The 21034-nt window shown below is 42.0% G+C and overlaps 1 protein-coding gene across 1 annotated transcript in view; it reads right to left on the minus strand.

Moving 5' to 3' along the window:
• The window catches only part of dnah9l (dynein, axonemal, heavy polypeptide 9 like), a 563466-nt gene that overhangs the window by 498138 nt on the left and 44294 nt on the right, over positions 1–21034 (minus strand). The window contains exons 8-14 of the mRNA XM_068036275.1: positions 18929–19096; positions 18548–18664; positions 16180–16314; positions 7835–7840; positions 4904–5028; positions 4586–4781; positions 4352–4456 (exon numbers count right to left, since the gene is read on the minus strand). Of these exons, the coding sequence (XP_067892376.1) occupies positions 4352–4456; positions 4586–4781; positions 4904–5028; positions 7835–7840; positions 16180–16314; positions 18548–18664; positions 18929–19096 (852 nt within the window). The remainder of the gene's footprint in view (positions 1–4351; positions 4457–4585; positions 4782–4903; positions 5029–7834; positions 7841–16179; positions 16315–18547; positions 18665–18928; positions 19097–21034) is intronic.

The raw sequence follows: 21034 nt of genomic DNA on the forward strand, positions 1-21034 counted from the left end.
AATGGATTCTAATAATTTCCCAACAACAGATGTAACTAACTGGTCTATAGTTTCCTACTTTCTGCCTCCCTCCCTTTTTGAATAAGGGCATTATATTAGCTTTTTTCCAGTCCACTGGAACCTTTCCCGCATCCAGGGAATTTTGGAATATTATAACCAATGGATCCACTATCTCCGCTGCCACTTCCTTTAAGACCCTAGGATGTAGGCCATCAGGCTCTGGGGACTTGTCTGCCTTCAATCCCAATAGTTTGCTCAGTACTTTTTCCCTAGTGATGATTTTTCTAAGTTCCTCTCTTTCTAAAATCTCTGCATTACCTGTTACTATTGGGATGGTACTCGTGTCCTCCACCATGAAAACTGAGGCAAAATACAGATTTAGCGTCTCCGTCATTTCTGTGTTCCCCTCTATTAACTCCCCAGTCTCATCCTCCAAGGGACCAACATTCACTTTAGCTACTCTCTTACCTTTTATATACTATTAGAAGCTTTTGCTATCCATTTTTATACTTTGCGCTAGTTTTCTTTCATAATTTACCTTTGCTCTTTTTATTACTTTTTTAGTAACCCTCTGTTGATCTTTAAAAGTTTCCCAATCTTCCAGCCTGCCACTGGCCTTTGCAATATAGTATGCCTTAGTTTTTGTCTTTATGTAATCCTTAACTTCCTTGCTTAGCAATGGATGTTTTTTCCCCTTTTTACAATCATTCTTCCTCTCTGGAATATATTTGAGTTGGGAGGAATTGAATATCTCCTTAAACGTCTGCCACTGCTCATCAACTGTCCTACCTTTTAGTCCTCCTGCCCAGTCCACTAGGGCCAAATCTGTCCTCATGCCTATTAAATTACTTTTGTTTAACTCCAGAACGCTAGTGTGGGACTCCAGTTTCTCGCCCTCAAATTGAATTTAAAATTCTAGCATGCTATGACCACTCTTCCCTAGAGGATCCTTAACTATGAGATCATTAATTATTCCCACCTCATTACACAATACCAAATCTAGAATAACCTGCTCCCTGGTTGGTTCCACAACATATTGCTCCAAAAAACAATCTCTAATACATTCAATGAACTCTCCCGAGGCTACTTTTGCCAATTTGATTAATCCAATCTATATGCATATTAAAATCACCCATGATTATTGCCGTACCTTTCTTACAAGCCCCCAGTATTTCCTGGTTTATACAGTGCCCCACTGCGGAAATACTGTTTGGGGACCTATAGATTACTCCCACCAGGGACTTCTTTCCCTTGCTATTTCTTATTTCTACCCAGACTGATTCTACGTCTTGATCTCCAGTGCCTATATCGTTTCTCACTACAGCACTGATCTCTTCCTTTACTAACATAAGTACACCTCCTCCTTTTCCTTCCTGCCTATCATTCCGAAATACTGAATACCCTTGGATATTCAATTCCCAAATCTGGTTTCCCTGCAACCATGTCTCAGTAATCGCCACTAAATCATACCCATTTGTCTCTATTTGCGCTGTTAATTTATTTATTTTATTCTGAATGCTTTGTGCATTCAGATACAAAGCCTTTAAGTTTGTTCTATTATCAAATTTCCCTACTCTTGTACGATTCCTTGGTGCAATATGACATTCACACGTTCTGTCCCTTCCTTTTATTTTCTGGTAACAATCAGCCTCATCACGAACCTACACTCCTACCTTCTCCTTTAACTTTGACTTCCTAATTTTCCATGCAACTGAGCCCTCGCCCCCAATATTTAGTTTAAAGCCCTATCTGCAGCCCTAGTTATGTGATTTGCCAGGACTCTGGTCCCAGCATGATTCAGGTGTAGCCCGTCCCATCGGAACAGCTCCCTCCTTCCCCAGTACTGGTGCCAATGTCCCATTTCTCCCACACCAATCTTTGAGCCATGCATTTACCTCTTTAATCTTATTGACCCTGTGCCAATTAGCTCATGGTTCAGGTAGTAATCTGGAGATTACCACCTTTTTGGTTCTGCTTTTTAATTTACCCCCTAGCTGTTCATATTCCTTCAGCAGAACCTCTATCCTCGTTCTACCTATATCATTGGTACCTATGAGGACCACGACAACTGGATCTTTCCCCTTCCACTCAGTTCCTCTGCAGCCCCAGATGAGATATCCTGAACCCTGGCACCAGGTAGGCAACACAGCCTTCGGGACTCTTGATCTTGGCCACAGAGAACAGTGTCCATGCCCCTAACTATACTATCCCCAATTATGACTACATTTCTCTTTTCTCCCCCCACTTGAATGGCTCCCTGCACCATCGTGCTATGGTCAGTTTGCTCATCCTCCCTACAGTCCCTGCTCTCGTCCACACAGGGAGCAAGAATCTTGAACCTGTAGGACAAGGACAAGGGCTGAGGCTCCTGCAACACTACCTCCTGGATCCCTCTAACTGCCTCACTCATAGTCACACCCTCCTGTCCCTGACCACTGGCCGAATTCAAAGTAGTTAATCTAAGGGGTGTGACTGTCTCCTGAAACAGTGTCCAGGTAACTCTCCCCCTCCCTGGTGTGTCGCAGTGTCCGAAGCTCAGACTCCAGCTCATCAACTCTGAGCCGGAGTTCCTCGAGCAGCCAACACTTGCTACAGATGTGGTCACTAGGAACCACAATGGGGTCCACCAGCTCCCACATCATGTAGGTACAACACATGGCCTGGCCCTGCATCTCTATTTTATTTAATTAGATTTTAATATGTTTTTTAAATTTCTGACTGGTCTTTAGATTTTAATCCGCTTTAGTTTTTAGTTTATATACTAATAAATCGATCAAGTCTTACTCTATATTTGATTTCAATTAAATTTAATTTAAAAGCTTACCTGAATACTGACCCCAGCTGCTCTCTGTTTCCCTGCTCTCACTGTTGAACATGACGTCACTCTGATGTCACTTTTCAATTTTTCCCCGGCTCCGCTCCTGCCGCTCCCGCTGCGCTCCTTTCTCTCTGTCTCTGACTCTCCGCTCCTCTCTCTCTCTGTCTCCGACTGGCTTGGCGCACTTTTTGAACCTCCGCTCCTCTCTCTCTGTCTCCGCATAATTAAGCCCACTTAAGTGGGTTATTCACTTACCAGATATTCACTTAAGTGAATGAAATCTCTGCAGAAATTGTTCCTTTATGACTCCCCATGTTTTACAGATCATTTCAGTGAATTAAAAGTTACCTACTTCAACTACAATCCCTACCTGGAAGCAGTTTTCAACATAACAGCTGACCCTGCTCCTTCTGCTTCACTTGCCATTTTAACCAGCGCAGCAGTTTTCAACATCACAGTTGACTGAACAGCTGCTGGAACACAAATATTCCAGTCAGCATGCTTCAGAAGAACATTGATCAGTTCTTATTAAGATGTAATATTGAAAACTACTGTGTTGCATTAAAACAACAATGCAATGGAAAAATGTGAAGTGAGAATTATGAAAGCAGAATAATCCACATAAACAAATCATTTCGGGGACAAAAGCCTTATATGGGCTCCACATATTAAGGCAGAAATATATCAGGATTAAGATGGGCGGCGCAGTGGTTAGCACCTCTATCCTCACAGCTCCAGCGACCCGGGTTCGATTCTGGGCACTGCCTGTGCGGGGTTTGCAAGTTCTCCCTGTGACTGCGTGGGTTTTCGTCGGGTGCTCCGGTTTCCTCCCACAGCCAAAGACATGCAGGTTGATTGGTAAATTGGCCATTGTAAATTGCCCCTAGTATAGGTAGGTGGTAGGGGAATTGAGGGAAGGTGGGGATGTGGTAGGAATATGGGATTAATATAGGATTAGTATAAATGGGTGGTTGATGGTCAGCACAGACTCGGTGGGCCGAAGGGCCTGTTTCAGTGCTGTATCTCTAAATAAAAAATAAATAAGATGAGTTTGATACATTACTCAAGCTTCAATTTTGTGGTATCAATCTCACCTCAATTCTTTGGAATGTTGATTCCTTGTAATACAGACTGTACATTATCATGCATGTGGAACAGGAAGAGATACAGATGAACCGAGTTAGGAAATTATGAGATGTAAAAGAACACTGTGAAAAGGAAACACTATTTTGCGAACCATTTTTTCTTTGGAGAAGGTGACTCAGAAGATTATTGCATTATGGCAGCTTCACACATATGCCACAAAGATGCAACATTTGCCAACAAACTTTTTTCATGAGAACAGTGTTCCTTCCAACAAACATAACTGCAAAATGTGTCAACTAGTTTACTCAAATTTTAAACATTTTAAAAGAATACTAAAATACCATTCAGAATTTCAATAATAAATCAGTGCTAACATATATGTTACAGACAAACAGCAGATATGTATCCAGAACTAGATCATAACACAGGTATAATTCATATATTTACCATATGCAGAATCTCTCTTTTTGAATACAAATTTATTGCCATGTCCAAGATGTTAAATCCTTTTAACAACCCAAGGTATTTGACCTCACGAAGCACAGATGAAAGCTGAGTGAAAATAATTATAATGTGATTCAGGAATGGGATTGTCTCTTACATGATATGAAATATCCATGCTGTAACCATGGCGAGATAATGACACCATTTTAAGCCCCAAAAAAGAGAAAAATGTCTTACCTCAGGGCTGAAGTTCACAGAATATAAACCAGATTCTTTGTTCCATTTGAGAAATGGCTGATTCAAGTTCACCTGACAAAGAGCATCTAGATTTTCTGTCCACAACGCATAGATTTTTTCATCATGGTGATCGATCAAGGTTAACATTCTGTCACATTTTTGGAAAACTATGCTTATTTCCTTTGTTTGTAGACTCCTAGAAATATGCAAAATATACAAACATTTTATTATAAAAAGCTATTATAAATAACTATGAACTACAATTTGAAAAATATTTTGTATAAACATGATAAGTTCTCCATTTGAAGTTATATTTACTGATGATTAATATGTCTGAATTGATTCCTCTGACTTATTATTCTTTCACGAAGCTCTTGGGACCACTTCAGATTGCCTGCTATCATTGGCATATTCTTATGCAATACTACATAATTCCTCTTCACCTGCAAGAACATAGATGTAAAACAGATATCTAGTCACCAAAAACAATTAAACTGACACATGATCAAACATTTGTTCAAAACGTACTTTTATTAACAGAAACATCACATGGGCGGAAATGAAAAATATTAGAATTACTCAACAAAATTGAATACCAAGTCATTCTTATTAAAAATGCTGCATTTGTAATTAAATCAATCCTTCAGCATTTTCTCATGTTAAAATGTTAAATACAACTTTTGAGAAATTTTAGCTTTTATGACTTGAATTTATTTTGGACAAGTAGCAGCAGGTTGCCAACAGCTATAAATCAAGCAGTCTGTTTTTGACACTTGCCACAGTGGCAGTAACCATCAGCTATTGGCTAAAAGTTAAAAAAGATTTCCTGTGTGGTATTTGTTACATAATTATACACTCATTTATAAAGAAAAGGTTGATGACTTTATTATACCGTGCACAGAGCCGATCTTCCCCCACGGATACTTAAATCTCAGAGGGCACTTCCAACAGTGTACAATTTTTTTCTTTCCATAGGAAATACTGGTACTGTATATTGGCTGCTGGTGAGGGTCAGGTTGCTAATGATCAAGTACATTTTGGCACCTTTGTCTCCTCTTCCATCCCCATTCTAGGTATGTCCAAGGACCTGGATGCAGTACCAAAAGAAGTTCAATGACCTCACATAAGCGGTAAAGGTCAGTGAATGTATCTTCAAATGCCATATCCTCTCAACTGCACCACCAGCCTTATGCATTGCTCAATACACCACAATTACTCACCTACTAACAATCTCCATCAATCACAACTCATGCCTAACATTCATTGCTTCATCTCACCCTCACACAGTTAGCACTGCTGCAACCCTCAGTTCTCACAACTTGCACACACTGCCAGCTATTCAAACACGTCAGCCACATTGCCCAAACACATTGCTCCAGAGCTGCTTGAGGTCAGCCTGCGAGGCAACCCACAGACTCCCCACTGAACGTCAGCAGCCTTCCACCAGCCATGTTGCAGCCACTGGGGTAGCACTGCATAGGGGCACTAGGACAGGCAAAGATACATGGGAGACGGGCACGAAGGGAGTGGAATCCCTTCCAGTTGAGGTACATTTCAGAATTTACATGTAGTGCCCACAAAGCGACTTGTGTGCAGCCAATGGTACCCTGCACTGTGGGAAGCCTGCAATCCTGGCCAAGCTGCACGCTCATTCCACCTGTTTCCCTCTGGTAAGAGACGTTAATCTGTTAATTGTGTATCAATTGTTTGATTATATGCAGGTGGAGGGTGTTAATTGGGGTCTTACTTGAGCACATAAGTAGATACTTACTGAGACTGGTAAAGAGCTACATGTTTGTAATCCTTTTACTCTGTACAATAAATGTGAAACTGAGTAAATATAGGCTCCAGCATTATCCTTCCACAACAAGCTTTCTGGAGTTTAATAAGAGAGAATGAAATGTACTCAGCTCTCTTTGCACACTCTGACCTCTCTTATGTAATAGTGGATGGTGAACTGAAAGATGTTGAAAATACCAGCTGCTCCAGCCTGGAAGAAACTCGACGCATAAAAGTTCATGGCTACGGTCACCTTCACAGCCACTGGCAATGCTATCCTCGCCCTGTTCTGAGATTGCAGTTTGGGTTGCAACAGATGGCAGATTTCATGCACGGAGGCAATTAACACACTGTTCCTCATTGAGATTGAGGTAGGAAAATATGCCCTTCCCTTCCCTCTTCAAGCAGCTTGTCCTCTGCTGTGTTGCCTCTGCTCATTCTCCCTGTCATGCTGCAGGCCAAAGAAACAAACTACCGTATCCATGTCTGGGAGCAAGTCATAGAGTCATAATGGCACAGAAAGAGGCCATTCGGCCAATCGAATCCATGCCGATTATTTGCAGAGCAATCCAATCAGTTGCATTCCCCGACTGTATCCTTGTAGCCCTGTAAGTTTATTTCCATCAAGTGCCCATCAAATTTCCTTTTCGAATCATTCATCATCTTCGCTTCCACCACCCTCTTAAGCAATGAGTTCCAGGTTATTACCACTCACTGCATAAAAAAGGTCTTCCTCCCCTGCATCTTTTGCCCAAAACCTTAAATCTGTGTCCCTTAGTCCTTGTACCATCAGCGAATTGGAATAGCTTTTCCTTGTCTATCCTATCCAAACCTGTCAGAATCTTGTACACTTCTATTAAATTTCCCCTCAATCTCCTTTGCTCCAAGGAAAACAACCCCAGCTTCTCCAACCTAATCTTGTAGCTAAAATCCCTCATCCCTGGACCCATTCTGGTAAATCTCCTCTGCACCTTCTCAAGGACTCACACATCCTTCTTAAATTGTGGTGACCAGAACTGGATGCAATACTGCAGTTGTGGCCTAACCAGAGCTTTATAAAGGTTCAGCATAACTTCCCTGCTTTTGTACTCAATACTGCTATTTATGAAGCCCAAGATCCCATATGCTTTGCTAACTACTCTCTCAATATGTCCTGCCACCTTTAAAGATCTATGTACATGAACCCGCCGCCCCCACCACCACCAAGGTCCCTCTGTCCCTGTACACTCTTTAGAACTGTACCATTTAGTCTATATTGCCTCTCCCTATCACTTTTGCCAAAATGCATCACTTCACACTTCTCTGTATTAAATTCCATCTGCCACTTGTCTGCCCATTCTGCTAGCCTACCTATGTCCTGTTGCAGTTGATTGGTATCATCAAAAAAGCAGTGGTCCCAGCACTGACCCTTGGGGAACACCACTGTCTACCATGCTCCAGTCTGAAAAACGACCATTTACCACGACTGACTGTTTTCTATCCTTAAGCAATTTTTTCACCTAAGCTGATGCTAACCCTCCTATTCCATTAGCCTCAATTTTGTTAACCAGCCTTTTATGTGGTACTTTGTCAAAGGCTTTCCTAAAATCCATACAGACAACATCCATTGCTTTCTCTTCGACCCTCTCTTTTACTTCATCAAAAAATTCAATTAGATTAGTCAAGCAGGATCTGCCATTTACAAATCCATGCTGGCTCTCCCTAATTAAAGTAAACCTCTCCAGGTACCTGTTGATTCTTTTCCCCTGATTTTTGTTTCTAAAATCTTACCCACCACAGATGTTAAACTGACCAGCACATAGTTACTCGGAATGCCCTTGCACCCTTTCTTGAATAACGGTGTTACATTTGCCACTCTCCGATCCTCGTATCTAGGGAAGATTAGAAGATTATGGCTAGCCTTTCTGCTATCTCCACTCCCATTTCCTTTAGCAACCTGGGATGCAAGCCATCTGGACCAGGAGACTTATTCAGTCTAAGCATAGCCAGCCTTTTCAGTACATATTGCCTATCAATTTTCATCTCATCCATTATCTCTACCATCTCTGCTTCTACCAATATTTTGTCAGCATCCTCTTCCTTTGTAAACATCGACACAAAGTACTCATTAAGTATTCTAGCCTTGCCCTGTGCCTCTAAGCATATATCACCCTCTTTGTCCCTAATAGGCCCCACCCCTCCTCTTACAACCCGCTTACTATTTACATGTTGGTAGAAGACTTTTGGGTTCCATTTTATGTTAACTGCCATTCTGTTCTCATATTCTCTCTTTGTCAGCTGTATTTTCCTCTTCAGTTCCCTCTCAACTTATTGTATTTGGCCTGATTCTCACTTGATGAATTCACCTGACATGCATCATACACCCTCTTTTTTTTGTTTCTTCACATTCTCTATCACCCTCGTCACGGTTCCCTTACCTTTCGTTCTTGTTGGAATGTACCTAGCCTGTACCTGAAACATCTCTTCCTTAAAGATCACCCATTACTCCTCTACAGTTTTTCCTGTCAATCTTTGGTTCAATTTATCCTGGCTAGATTCCCTCTCACAGCATCGAAGTTAATCCTCTTCAATTTAGATGCTCTACTTTAGATTGTTCCTTGCTTTTCCCCATTACTAATCTAAACCTGATGATACAAATCATCATTCTTACCCAGGTGTTACCCACAGACACTTGTCCCGCCTCATTCCCCTGCATCAGACCTAGCAATGCCTCCTCCCGAGTTGGACCAAGAACTTACTGGTCAAGGAAGTTCTCCTGAGCACATTTCAGAAATTCCTCCCCCACCTTTCCCTTTACTCTAACATTATCCCAATCGATATTTGAGTAATTAAAATCCCCCAATATCACCACTCTATAGTTCTTGCACATAGAAACATAGAACAATTACAGCACCTATGGAGGCCATTCAGCCATCGTGTCTGTGCCGGCTGAAAAAACTAGCCGCCCAATCTAATCCCACCTTCCAGCACCTGGTCCATAGCCTTGCAGGTTACAGCACTTCAGGTACATGTCCAGGTACCTTTTAAAAGAATTGAGGGTTTCTACCTCCACCACCATTCCTGGCAGTGAATTCCAGACATCCACCACCCACTGGGTGAAAATGTTTTTCCTCATGTCCCCTCTAATCCTTCTACCAATCACCTTAAATCTGTGTCCCCTGGTAACTGACCTCCCCGCCAGGGGAAACAGGTCCTTCCTCTCTACTCCATCTCAGCCCCTCATAATTTTGTACACCTCAATCAAGTCACCCCTCAGCCTCCTCAGTTCCAGGGAAAACAACCCTAGCCTATCCAATCTTTCCTCATAGCTGCAACTTTCAAACCCTGACAACATTCTTGTAAATCTTCTCTGTACTCTCTCCAGAGCAATTATGTCCTTTCTGTAATGTGGTGACCAGAACTGTATGCAATAGTCCAGCTGTGGCCTAAGCAGCCTTTTTGCAGTTCCAGCATCACATCCCTGCTTTTGTATTCTATACCTCGGCCAATAAAGGAAAGCAATCCATATGCCTTCTTCACCACTCTATCAACCTATCCTGCCACTTTCAGGGACCTGTGGACATACACTCCAAGGTCGCTCACTTCTTCTACCCCTCTGAATATCCTCCCGTTTATTGTGTATTCCCTCGCTTTATTTGCCCTCCCCAAATGCATTATCTCACACTTCTCTGGATTGAATTTCATTTGCCACTTTCCTGCCCACGCAACCAAACCATTGATATTCTGGAGTCTATGGCTATCCTCTTCACTATTAACTACACAGCCAATTTTTGTGTCATCAGCAAATTTCCTAATCATGCCTCCCACATTTAAGTCCAAGTCATTAATATATACCACAAACAGCAAGGGACCCAACACTGAGCCCTGTGGAACGTCACTGGAAACAGCTTTCCATTCACAAAAACATCCATCGACTACTACCCTTTGTTTCCTGTCCCTGAGCCAATTTTGGATCCAACCTGTCACATTCCCCTGTATCCCATGGGCTTTCATTTTACTGACCAGTCTGCCATGCGGGACCTTATCAAATGCCTTACTAAAATTCATATAGACCACATCCACTGCACTACCCTCATCAATCCTCCCTGTTACTTACTCAAAAAACTCAATTAAGTTAGTAAGACGTGAAACAAAAACAAGAAATGCTGGATTCACTCAGCAGGTCTGGCAGCATCTGTGGAAAGAGAAGCAGAGTTAACGTTTCGGGTCAGTGACCCTTCTTCGGAACTGACAAATATTAGAAAAGTCACAGATTATAAACAAGTGAGGTGGGGGTTGGGCAAGAGATAACAAAGGAGAAGGTGCAGATTGGACCAGGCCGCATAGCTGACCAAAAGGTCACGGAGCAAAGGCAAACAATATGTTAATGGTGTGTTGAAAGACAAAGCATTAGTACAGATTAGGTGTAAATATACTGAATATTGAACATCAGCAAGTGCAAACCTGAAGAAAAACAACCTGAAAAAAACAGTGGGTAAGCAAACTGAACAAACTAAGATGAAATGAAATAAATGCAAAAAAAGATTGTAAAAAATGTAAAAAGGAATGCAAAAAAAAAAAGGAAGAATAAATAACTAAAAATGACTAAAAATGAAAGTAAAGTGGGGGGCTGTCATGCTCTGAAATTATTGAACTCAATGTTCAGTCCGGCAGGCTGTAGTGTGCCTAATCGGTAGATGAGATGCTGTTCCTCGAGCTTGCGTTGATGTTCACTGGAACACTGCAGCAATCCCAGGACAGAGATGTGAGCATGAGAGCAGGGGGGAGTGTTGAAATGGCAAGCAACCGGAAGCTCAGGGTCCTGCTTGCGGACTGAGCGGAGATGTTCCGCAAAGCGGTCACCCAGTCTGCGCTTGGTCTCCCCAATGTAGAGGAGACCACACTGTGAGCAGCGAATACAGTATACTACATTGAAAGAAGTACAAGTAAATCGCTGCTTCACCTGAAAGGAGTGTTTGGGGCCTGGGATAGTGAGGAGAGAGGAGGTAAATGGGCAGGTATTACACCTCCTGCGATTGCAAGGGAAGGTGCCCTGGGACGGGGACGGGGACTTTACTTTCATTTTTAGTCATTTTTAGTTATTTTTTCTTCCTTTTTTTTTGCATTCCTTTTTACAATCTTTTTTTGCATTTATTTCATTTCATCTTAGTTTGTTCAGTTTGCTTACCCACTGTTTTTTTCAGGTTGTTTTTCTTCAGGTTTGCACTTGCTGATGTTCAATATTCAGTATATTCACACCTAATCTGTACTAATGCTTTGTCTTTCAACACACCATTAACATATTGTTTGCCTTTGCTCCGTGACCTTTTGGTCAGCTATGCGGCCTGGTCCAATCTGCACCTTCTCCTTTGTTATCTCTTGCCCAACCCCCACCTCACTTGTTTATAATCTGTGACTTTTCTAATATTTGTCAGTTCCGAAGAAGGGTCACTGACCCGAAACGTTAACTCTGCTTCTCTTTCCACAGATGCTGCCAGACCTGCTGAGTGAATCCAGCATTTCTTGTTTTTGTTTCAGATTTCCAGCATCCGCAGTATTTTGCTTTTATATTAGTAAGACGTGAACTTCCCCTAACAAATCCATGCTCACTATCCCTGATTAATCTGTGCCTTTCTAAGTGGCAGTTTATCCTGTCCGTCAAAATTGATTCTAACAATTTACCCAGCATCGAGGTCAGACTGACTGGCCTATAATTATTTGGCCTATCCCTCGCACCCTTTTTAAACAATGGTACAACGTCCGCAGACCTCCAATCATCTGGTACCTCGCGTATATCTAGTGAGGATTTGAAGATGATCCTCAGTGCATCCGCTGTTTCCTTCCTGGATTGCTTTAACAACCTGGGATGCAATCCATCTGGTCCTGATGATTTATCCACTTTCAAGGATATCAGATCCTCTAGTACTTCCTCTCTCATTATGCTTGTCATACCTAATATTTCACCTCCTCTTTAACTACAATGTCTGCATCAAACCTCTCCTTTGTGAAGACAGAGACAAAAAAAACTAATTAAGAACCCTGCCCACATCTTCTGCATTCACGCAGAAGTTCCCTTATACATCTCTGACAGGCCGTACCCTTTCCTTAGTTATCCTCTTGTTCTTAATGTACTGATAAAACATCTTTGGGTTTTCCTGTGACCCTTTGATTTCCCTGCAGATTTGCTCCTCTCTCTCTCACTATAGAATACTGATGTCACAATGTTCCGACTCTACATACTTCATTTGCACACTCCCTGCACCTACACTAATGCCCTTACCAAAATGGTGTCTGGCGCAGCCAACACCAGAAGTCTGCATGTGCGCAGCTAATGGCTCCACTCTACAACAATAACCTGTTGCTCTACATATTAATGACACTTACACAGTCACACACTCCTTACTTCACCATGGTCCAATCAGGAAATAACAGGTACATTTACAAGGTAAGTGGAATGAAGTTCTAAATTCTTAATCTTTAGCAAAGGACTAAGTACAATTTGATTGTAACTGCACAAGAGAATCCACAAATCGCAGTATGAGTGTTGTGTCAACAATGAGAAAACTGGAACACCTGTGCATGTTGCTGATTTAATGGGGCAACAGCTGTAGTTACTGCTGCTTAGTTCCACACGTAAATCTTACTTCTTCCAACAATAACGACAGCAAACTCAACAAGTTGTATTTGTATAGTGCCTTTAGCATAGTAAAATGCCCAAAGTGCTTCACAGGCGGGTTATCAAAGAAAATGAGTCACATGAGGAGATATTAGGGCTGATGACCAAAGGCTTGGTCAAAGAGATAGGTTTTAAGGAGCATCTTAAAGAAGGTGGAGAGGTTTAGGGAGGGAATTCCAGATTTTAGGACCTTGGCAGCTGAAGGCACTACCAGCAACAGTGGAGCAATTAAAATCATGGATATTCAAGAGGCCAGAATTGGATCAATGCAAATACTGGAGGGTTGTAGGTTAGAGGAGATGACAGAAATAGGGAGGAGCGGGCCATGGAGGGATTTGAAAACAAGAATTAGAATTTTAAAAGTTGCTTAACCGACAGCCAATGTAGGTCAGCGATGGGTGAATGGAACTTGGTGCGAGTTAGGCACAGGCAGCAGAGTTTTGGATGACCTCAAGTTTAGAGGGTTGAAGGTGGAAGACCAGCCAGGAATCTGTTGGAATGGTCATGTCTAGAGGTAACAAAGGCATGGATGAGGGTTTCAGTAGCAAATGAGTGAGGCAGGGGCAGAGTTGGGCCATGTTATGGAGATGGCAATAGGTAGCCTTAGTGATGGCATGATATATGGTCAGAAGCTCATCTGGGGGTCAAATATGACACAGAGGTTGCAAACATCTGGTTCAGCCTCAGATAGCTGCCAGGGAAAGGGATGGAGTTCATAAGATCATAAGAACTAGGAGCAGGAGTAGGCCGTCCGGCCCCTCGAGCCTGCTCCGCCATTCAATAAGATCATGGCTGATCTTTTCGTGGACTCAGATCCACTTACCCACGCTCCCACAGTATCCCTTAATTCCTTTATTGTTCAAAACGTTATCTACCTTAGCTTTAAAGATGTTTACTGAAGAAGCGTCAACTACTTCACTGGGCAAGGAATTCCAGAGATTAACAACCCTCTGGGTGAAGAAGTTCCTTCTTAATTCAGTCCTAAATCTGCTCCCTCTAATCTTGAGGCTATGCCCTCTTGTCCTAGCTTCACCTGCCAGTGGAAACATCCTCTCTACTTGTATATTATCTATTCCCTTCATAATTTTATATGTTTCTATAAGATCCCCCTTCATTCTTCTGAACTCCAATGAATATAATCCCAATCTACTTAGTCTCTCCTCATAAACCAACCCCCTCAACTCCGGAATCAACCTAGTGAACCTCCTCTGCACCCTCTCCAGTGCCAGTATATCCTTTCTCAAGTGAGGAGACCAAAACTGCACACAGTACTCCAGGTGCGGCCTCACCAGTACCTTATACAGCTGCAACATAACCTCTCTGCTTTTAAACTCAATCCCTTTAGCAATGAAGGACAAAATTCCATTTGCCTTCCTAATTACTTGCTGTACCTGCAGACCAACCTTCTGCGATTCATGCACAAGGACACCTACGTCCCTCTGCATAGCAGCATGCTGCAACTTTTTACCATTCAAGTAATAATCCTTTTTCCTGTTACTCCTACCGAAATGAATGACTTCACATTTATTAACATTGTATTCCATCTGCCAGACCTTTGCCCACTCACTCAATGTATCTATGTTCCTCTGCAAAGTTTCACAGTCATCGGCACACTTTGCTCTGCCACTCATCTTAGTGTCATCTGCAAACTTTGACACCCTACACGTGGTCCTCAACTCCAAATCATCTATATCAATTGTAAATAATTGCGGTACCAACACCGATCCCTGAGGCACACCACTAGTGACTGATTGCCAACCAGAATAGCACTCATTTATCCCCACTCTCTGCTTCCTGTTAGTCAACCAATCCTCTATCCATGCTAATACTTTACCCCTGACGCCATGCATCCTTATCTTATGCAGCAGCCTCTTGTGCGGCACCTTGTCGAAGGCCTTTTGGAAATCTAGGTACACCACATCCACTGGGTCCCCATTGTCCACCTTGCTCGTAATGTCATCATAGAATTCCAAAAGATTTGTCAAGCATGACCTGCCCTTCATGAACCCATGCTGCGTCTGCCCAACGGGACAATTTCTATCAAGATTCCCTGCTATTTCTTCCTTGATGATAGACTCAAGCATCTTCCCCAGTACAGAGGTTAAGCTAATCGGTCTATAATTCCCCATCTTTTGTCTACCTCCCTTTTTAAACAGTGGTGTCACATCTGCTGTTTTCCAATCTGCTGGGACTACCCCAGAGTCCAGCGAATTTTGGAAAATTACCGTCAGTGCACCTGCTATTTCTCCCGCCATCTCTTTTAGAACCCTGGGATGCATTCCATCAGGGCCAGAAGACTTATCAATCCTTAGCTCCATTAGCTTGCCCAACACTACCTCTTCCGTAATAATGATTGGTCCCAGGTCCTCACCTACGTTCGTCTCTTTGTCAATTACTGGCATGTTATTAATGTCCTCCACTGAGAAGACCGATACAAAATACCTGTTCAATGCCTCGGCCATTTCGAGTTGGTGGCTAGGGAATGGACTTTGTGGTGAGGAACAAAGACAATGGCTTCAGTCTTCCCAATATTTAATTGGAGAAAATTTCTGCTCATCTAATACTGGAAGTCTGACAAGCAGTCTAACAACTTACAAACAGTGGAGGGGTCAAGAGAGGTGGTAGTGAGGTAAAGCTGGGTTTTGTCAATGTACACATGGAAGCTGACCCCGTGTTTTCAGATGATGTCATCGAGGGGCAGTATGTAGATGAGAAATAGGAGGGGCCAAGAACAGATCCTTGGGGCAACACCAGAAGCAAGAAGAGAAGCCATTGAAGTTGATTCCCTGGCTATGACTGGATAGATAAGAATGGAACCAGGTAAATGCAGTCACACCCAGCAAGATGACAGTGGTGAGGCGTGAGAGGATGATGGTGTAGTCAACTATAGTCAACTGTGTCAAAGACTTCAGACAGGCCGAGAAGGACGTTAAGATAAATATTCCAAAAAAATTATTTTTTTTACTCTATCCTCCCACCCCATCTGAATTCAAAGCTCTTTTCCTCTTGGCATGGCAATTCATCATATTCTGAAGCAATCAATGATTCTTAGATTGAAGTAGAAATAGTCACAGCACTAACAGCTCATACTACTACAGTTTGTTGATAAAAGTTACATTTTTGAAATTTACCATTAGTAAAAATGAAAATGTTACTTTACCTTTGTTTGATTATCAAACATTTGTTTGCAGCTGTCAAGTTCTGCCTCGAACATTGAGAGAAGGTTGGCATAATTCAAAGCAAAAATATTGGCAATGACTGGTCTCTCTAGTAATGCACCAAATACTGACAAAAGCTAACAGAGAAAAGATTTTTTAATTATAAATTATAACTTAATTTCTACTGACAATTAACAAAACACTGAACATTTTATAGCTACAACATTTCTATATTATCACCTCCACCATCTCCTCAGCCTAAAGGAAAAACATGGTACTACATCCACACAGGCCTTAATATCCTATTTGGTCAACTTGCCTATCGATACATGGATGAACAGCATGAAATCAGAATGTTTTATTAATGGGGAGAAACTATGAGCTATGAAGGAGCAAAGGGATTTAGGTGTCTATTCAAGCAAATCACTAAAAGCTAATGTACAGTTACTAAAAGTAATCAAACAGGTTAAAGGAATGTTGGCCTTTCTCTCAAGGGGGCTGGAATGCAAAGGGAGGAAGTTCTGTTTCAATTGTAAAGAGTCTTGGTCAGACCCCATCTGAAGTACTGATTCAGTTTTGAGAACCACACCTCCTGAAAGATATATTGGCCTTGGAGAGAGTACAGCACACATTCACCAGAATTATACCAGGGCTTAAAGGGTTAAATTAGGTCAAGTCACAAACTTGCTATGCATTCCCTCAAATTAGAATGTTGAGGAGTGATCTGACCAATGTCTGTAAAATGATAAAGGGATTCAATAGGGTAGATACAGAGAAACTATTTCCTCTGGTGGTGGAACTCAGAACTAGGAGTCATAATCTTAAAATTAGAGATTGTTTATTTAGAAGTGAAATCAGGAAGCACTTTTTCCTTAGATATACAATAATGGCAGTGGAAATCTGGAACTTTCTCCTCCAAAAGGCTATGGATGCTGGGTCAATTGAAATTTTTAAGATGGATATATTTTGTTAGGCAAGCTTATCAAGGGATATAGAGCAAAAACGGACAAATGGAGTTGAGGTACAGATCAACTATGATCTAAATGAATGGCAGAACATGTTCGAGGGGCTGAATAGCCTATTCCTGTTCCATCCTAAACATTTTCCTTCATTTTGTTCAACAACTTGGATAAATCTGGTTTAACTTATCCTCATGGAAGATTCCAAGGGCAGAATTTTCAAAATGGGGTCGGGAACCTGGCTCACGGATGATTTCCAGGTCCCAACCCCACACCTCAGCTGCGTCACTAACGCGACATGATCTTTAAATGTTAATGCCCTAATTGGGCAGAAAGTGAGCTCAGTACCCAATCAGTGGTGCCAAATGTCTGCAGGAGGCAGGAGTTGCCTGCAGAGTACAAGCGGCAAAAGCAGGTGGCAGCCATGATGGGGCCTGCTGCTGCCTTGCCGATGAGAGCAGGCAGCTCAATGGAGGGCCCATGGAATAAAAAGGTGAGGCAATGCTTCCAAAATAAAACAATGGATATCATGCACTTGGCTTGGCTCTAGATCCCTGTGGACCCAAAATATTTCATCTTCCAACAGTAAAGTTTGCCGTCTGCCTGCTGTGCACCAGAGTGATCAGGCTCAGCGGAATCACAATTGAAAATTACAGTGCGAACTTCCTGGCCCTTTAACGAGCTCCTCCATGAGCTTGATGGGGCTTAATTGGAGGTGAGCAGCTTCCCTGTTCCCTCCCTCCCTCTCACCCCACCCACACACCCCCCCCCACCCCACAACCCCAGCTCTCACATTGAAAATTGCGGATTATCCCGGAGATGACCGCAATTTTCAAATCACATCTGCATCCAGTTCCGACCATTTGAAAATCCAGGCCTAAAGTCATTTTTTGCAATAAAGTTTTCAACTTGGGTCTGCAGCAAGATAGATCAGTGCTACAGCAATTGGATCATCATAATATTGTGTATGTAAAGTACAGTGCTACATTAAAACGATAGCAGTTTACAACACACAAAAAAGGACCATCATGTCTGCGGTAGGTCTTTGCTAGAGCAATCCAAAGCTAATTCTACTGCCTCATGCTCTCCCCACAAGATTTGTAATTTTCCTACTTAAAATATATGGCAAATTTTCCCTTAAAAGATGTAATGGTCTCTGCCTCAACCAGTTTCTGTGGCAAAGTGGAAGAACACTTATATAAATACTGTATACAAAGATAACGTAGTCACTTCAATAGCGAAAAGCTTCTCCCCCTGCATTTTTGTACCTTATATTTTAAACCAAAATATACATTTAGTACTTTTATGCACCACCTAATAAATCATGACAATATTAATGTAAAGATATTTTAAAAAAGGTTATTTGTTGCTTGTTTTTTTAATCTTAGACAAAGCAAAGCACAATCAGTACCTTAAAAGCTGATTTCAGAGATCCTGCATCCTGAAATGCATGGTTCAGCACTGAGCCTATGCGTTGGTCAAAATCATATATCTCCTCCATGTATCTGCTGTGATCAGACAAAAATTCCTACAAAGAATGCAATGAATAGTTTTAGATTTGTGAATAAGATAGCATTTGCTTAATTTAATTTTCACAAATTGAAGTGCACATATTCAAATGTTAATAAATCAAAATTCTGAGACTTAAATTAGTCTCTAAAATCAAATTAACATTAGCTTTATTATAATGTTCTCAAAAAAATCTAAGATTAATTTTAGAAGGTAGATATTATTGTATGAAGTGCAAATCAAAATGGATATGAAGTTTCCTTGTTTCAAAATAGAGCAATACCTTATTGTTGTAATCCAGTGGATCATATTTGCTTTCCCCAAATACTCGCCAACATTCCTGAAATTCTTCATTGATACGGTAGACCTTTTCACTGAAAGCTTTTCCTTTGGAACCTCCTATTTCAATTTTCTCCAATTTAAGAAACTCTATAGCTGTATTAAACAGTTCCTGAAAGCAATTTACCAGTGAGCAAGTAACATTTAAACATATCAATATCATGTGTGAGATTTTTTTGTTTCATAGAATCATAGAATGTTACAGCAGAGAAGGAGCCATTCAGACCATCTCTTTGGTAGAGTTATCGAACTAGTCACTCCCCTTCCTTGTCCCCTAAGCCCTGGAACTGCTTTCCCTTTAAATATGTATCCAAGTCCCTTTTGAAAGTTACTACGGAATCTGTTTCCACCACCCTTTCAGGCAGTACATTCCAGATCACAACTCACAAACTGTTTCCTCATGTCCTCTCTGATTATTTTGCCAATCACTTTAACTCGATATCCCCTTCTGCCACTGGAAACAGTTTCTCCTTATTTATTCCAACAAAACCGTCATGATTTTGAACACCTCACAGAATCACAGAATAATACAGTGCAGTAGAGGCCCTTCGGCCCATCAAGTCTGCACCGATGCATTAAAGACACCTGACCTATCTACCTAATCCCATTTGCCAGCACTTGGCCCATAGCCTTGAATGTTCATCCAGGTACTTTTTAAAAGGATGTGAGGTAACCCGCCTCTACCACCCTCCCAGGCAGGGCATTCCAGACCATCACCACCCTCTGGGTAAAAAGGTTCTTCCTCAAATCCCCCTTAAACCTCCCGCCCCTCACCTTAAACTTGTGACCCCTCGTAACTGACCCTTCAACTAAGGGGAACAGCTGCTCCCTATCCACCCTGTCCATGCCCCTCATAATCGTGTACACCTCGATCAGGTCACCCCTCAGTCTTCTCTGCTCCAGCGAAAACAACCCAAGCCTATCCAACCTCTCTTCATAGCTTAAATGTTCCATCACAGGCAACATCCTGGTGAATCGCCTCTGCATCCCCTCCAATGCAATCACATCCTTCCTATAATGTGGCGACCAGAATTGCACACAGTACTCCAGCTGTGGCCTTACCAAAGTTCTGTACAACTCCAACATGACCTCCCTGCTTTTGTAATCTATGCCTCGATTGATAAAGGCAAGTGTCCCATATGCCTTTCTCACCACCCTATTAACCTGCCCTTCTGCCTTCAGAGATCTATGGACAAACACGCCAAGATCCTTTTGTTCCTCAGAACTTCCCAGTGTCAGGCCATTCATTGAATACTTCCATGTCACATTACTCCTTCCAAAGTGCATCACCTCACACTTTTCAGCGTTAAATTCCATCTGCCACTTTTCTGCCCATTTGACCATTCCATCTATATCTTCCTGTAACCCAAGACACTCCACCTCACTGTTAACCACTCGGCCAATCTTTGTGTCATCCACGAACTTACTGATCCTACCCCCCACATAGTCATCGATGTCATTTATATAAATGACAAACAATAGGGGACCCAGCACAGATCCCTGTGGTACACGACTGGACACTGGCTTCCAGTCACTAAAACAGCCGTCTGTCATCACTCTTTGTCTCCTACAGCTAAGCCAATTTTGAATCCACCTTATCAAGTTACCTTGTATCCCATGTGCATTTGCTTTCTTGATAAGTCTCCCATGTGGGACCTTGTCAAAGGCTTTGCTGAAATCCATGTAAACTACATCAAATGCACTACCCTCATCTACACACCTGGTCACATGCTCAAAAAATTCAATCAAACAAGTTAGGCATGACCTCCCTCTGACAAAGCCATGCTGACTATTCCTAATCAAATTTTGCCTCTCCAAGTGGTGATAGATTCTCTCCTTCAGAATTTTCTCCAATAGTTTCCCTACCACTGACATGAGACTCAGTGGTCTGCAGTTCCCTGGCTTATCTCTACAACCTTTCTTAAATAGTGGGACCACATTAGCTGTTCTCCAGTCCTCTGGCACCTCCCCCGTGGCCAGAGAGGAATGAAAAATTAGGGTCAGAGCCCCTGAAATCTCCATCCTTGCCTCCCACAGCATCCTGGGACAC

The sequence above is a fragment of the Heterodontus francisci genome, chromosome 7 (assembly GCF_036365525.1).
Source record: "Heterodontus francisci isolate sHetFra1 chromosome 7, sHetFra1.hap1, whole genome shotgun sequence".
In the NCBI taxonomy this organism is placed as follows: Eukaryota; Metazoa; Chordata; class Chondrichthyes; order Heterodontiformes; family Heterodontidae; genus Heterodontus; species Heterodontus francisci.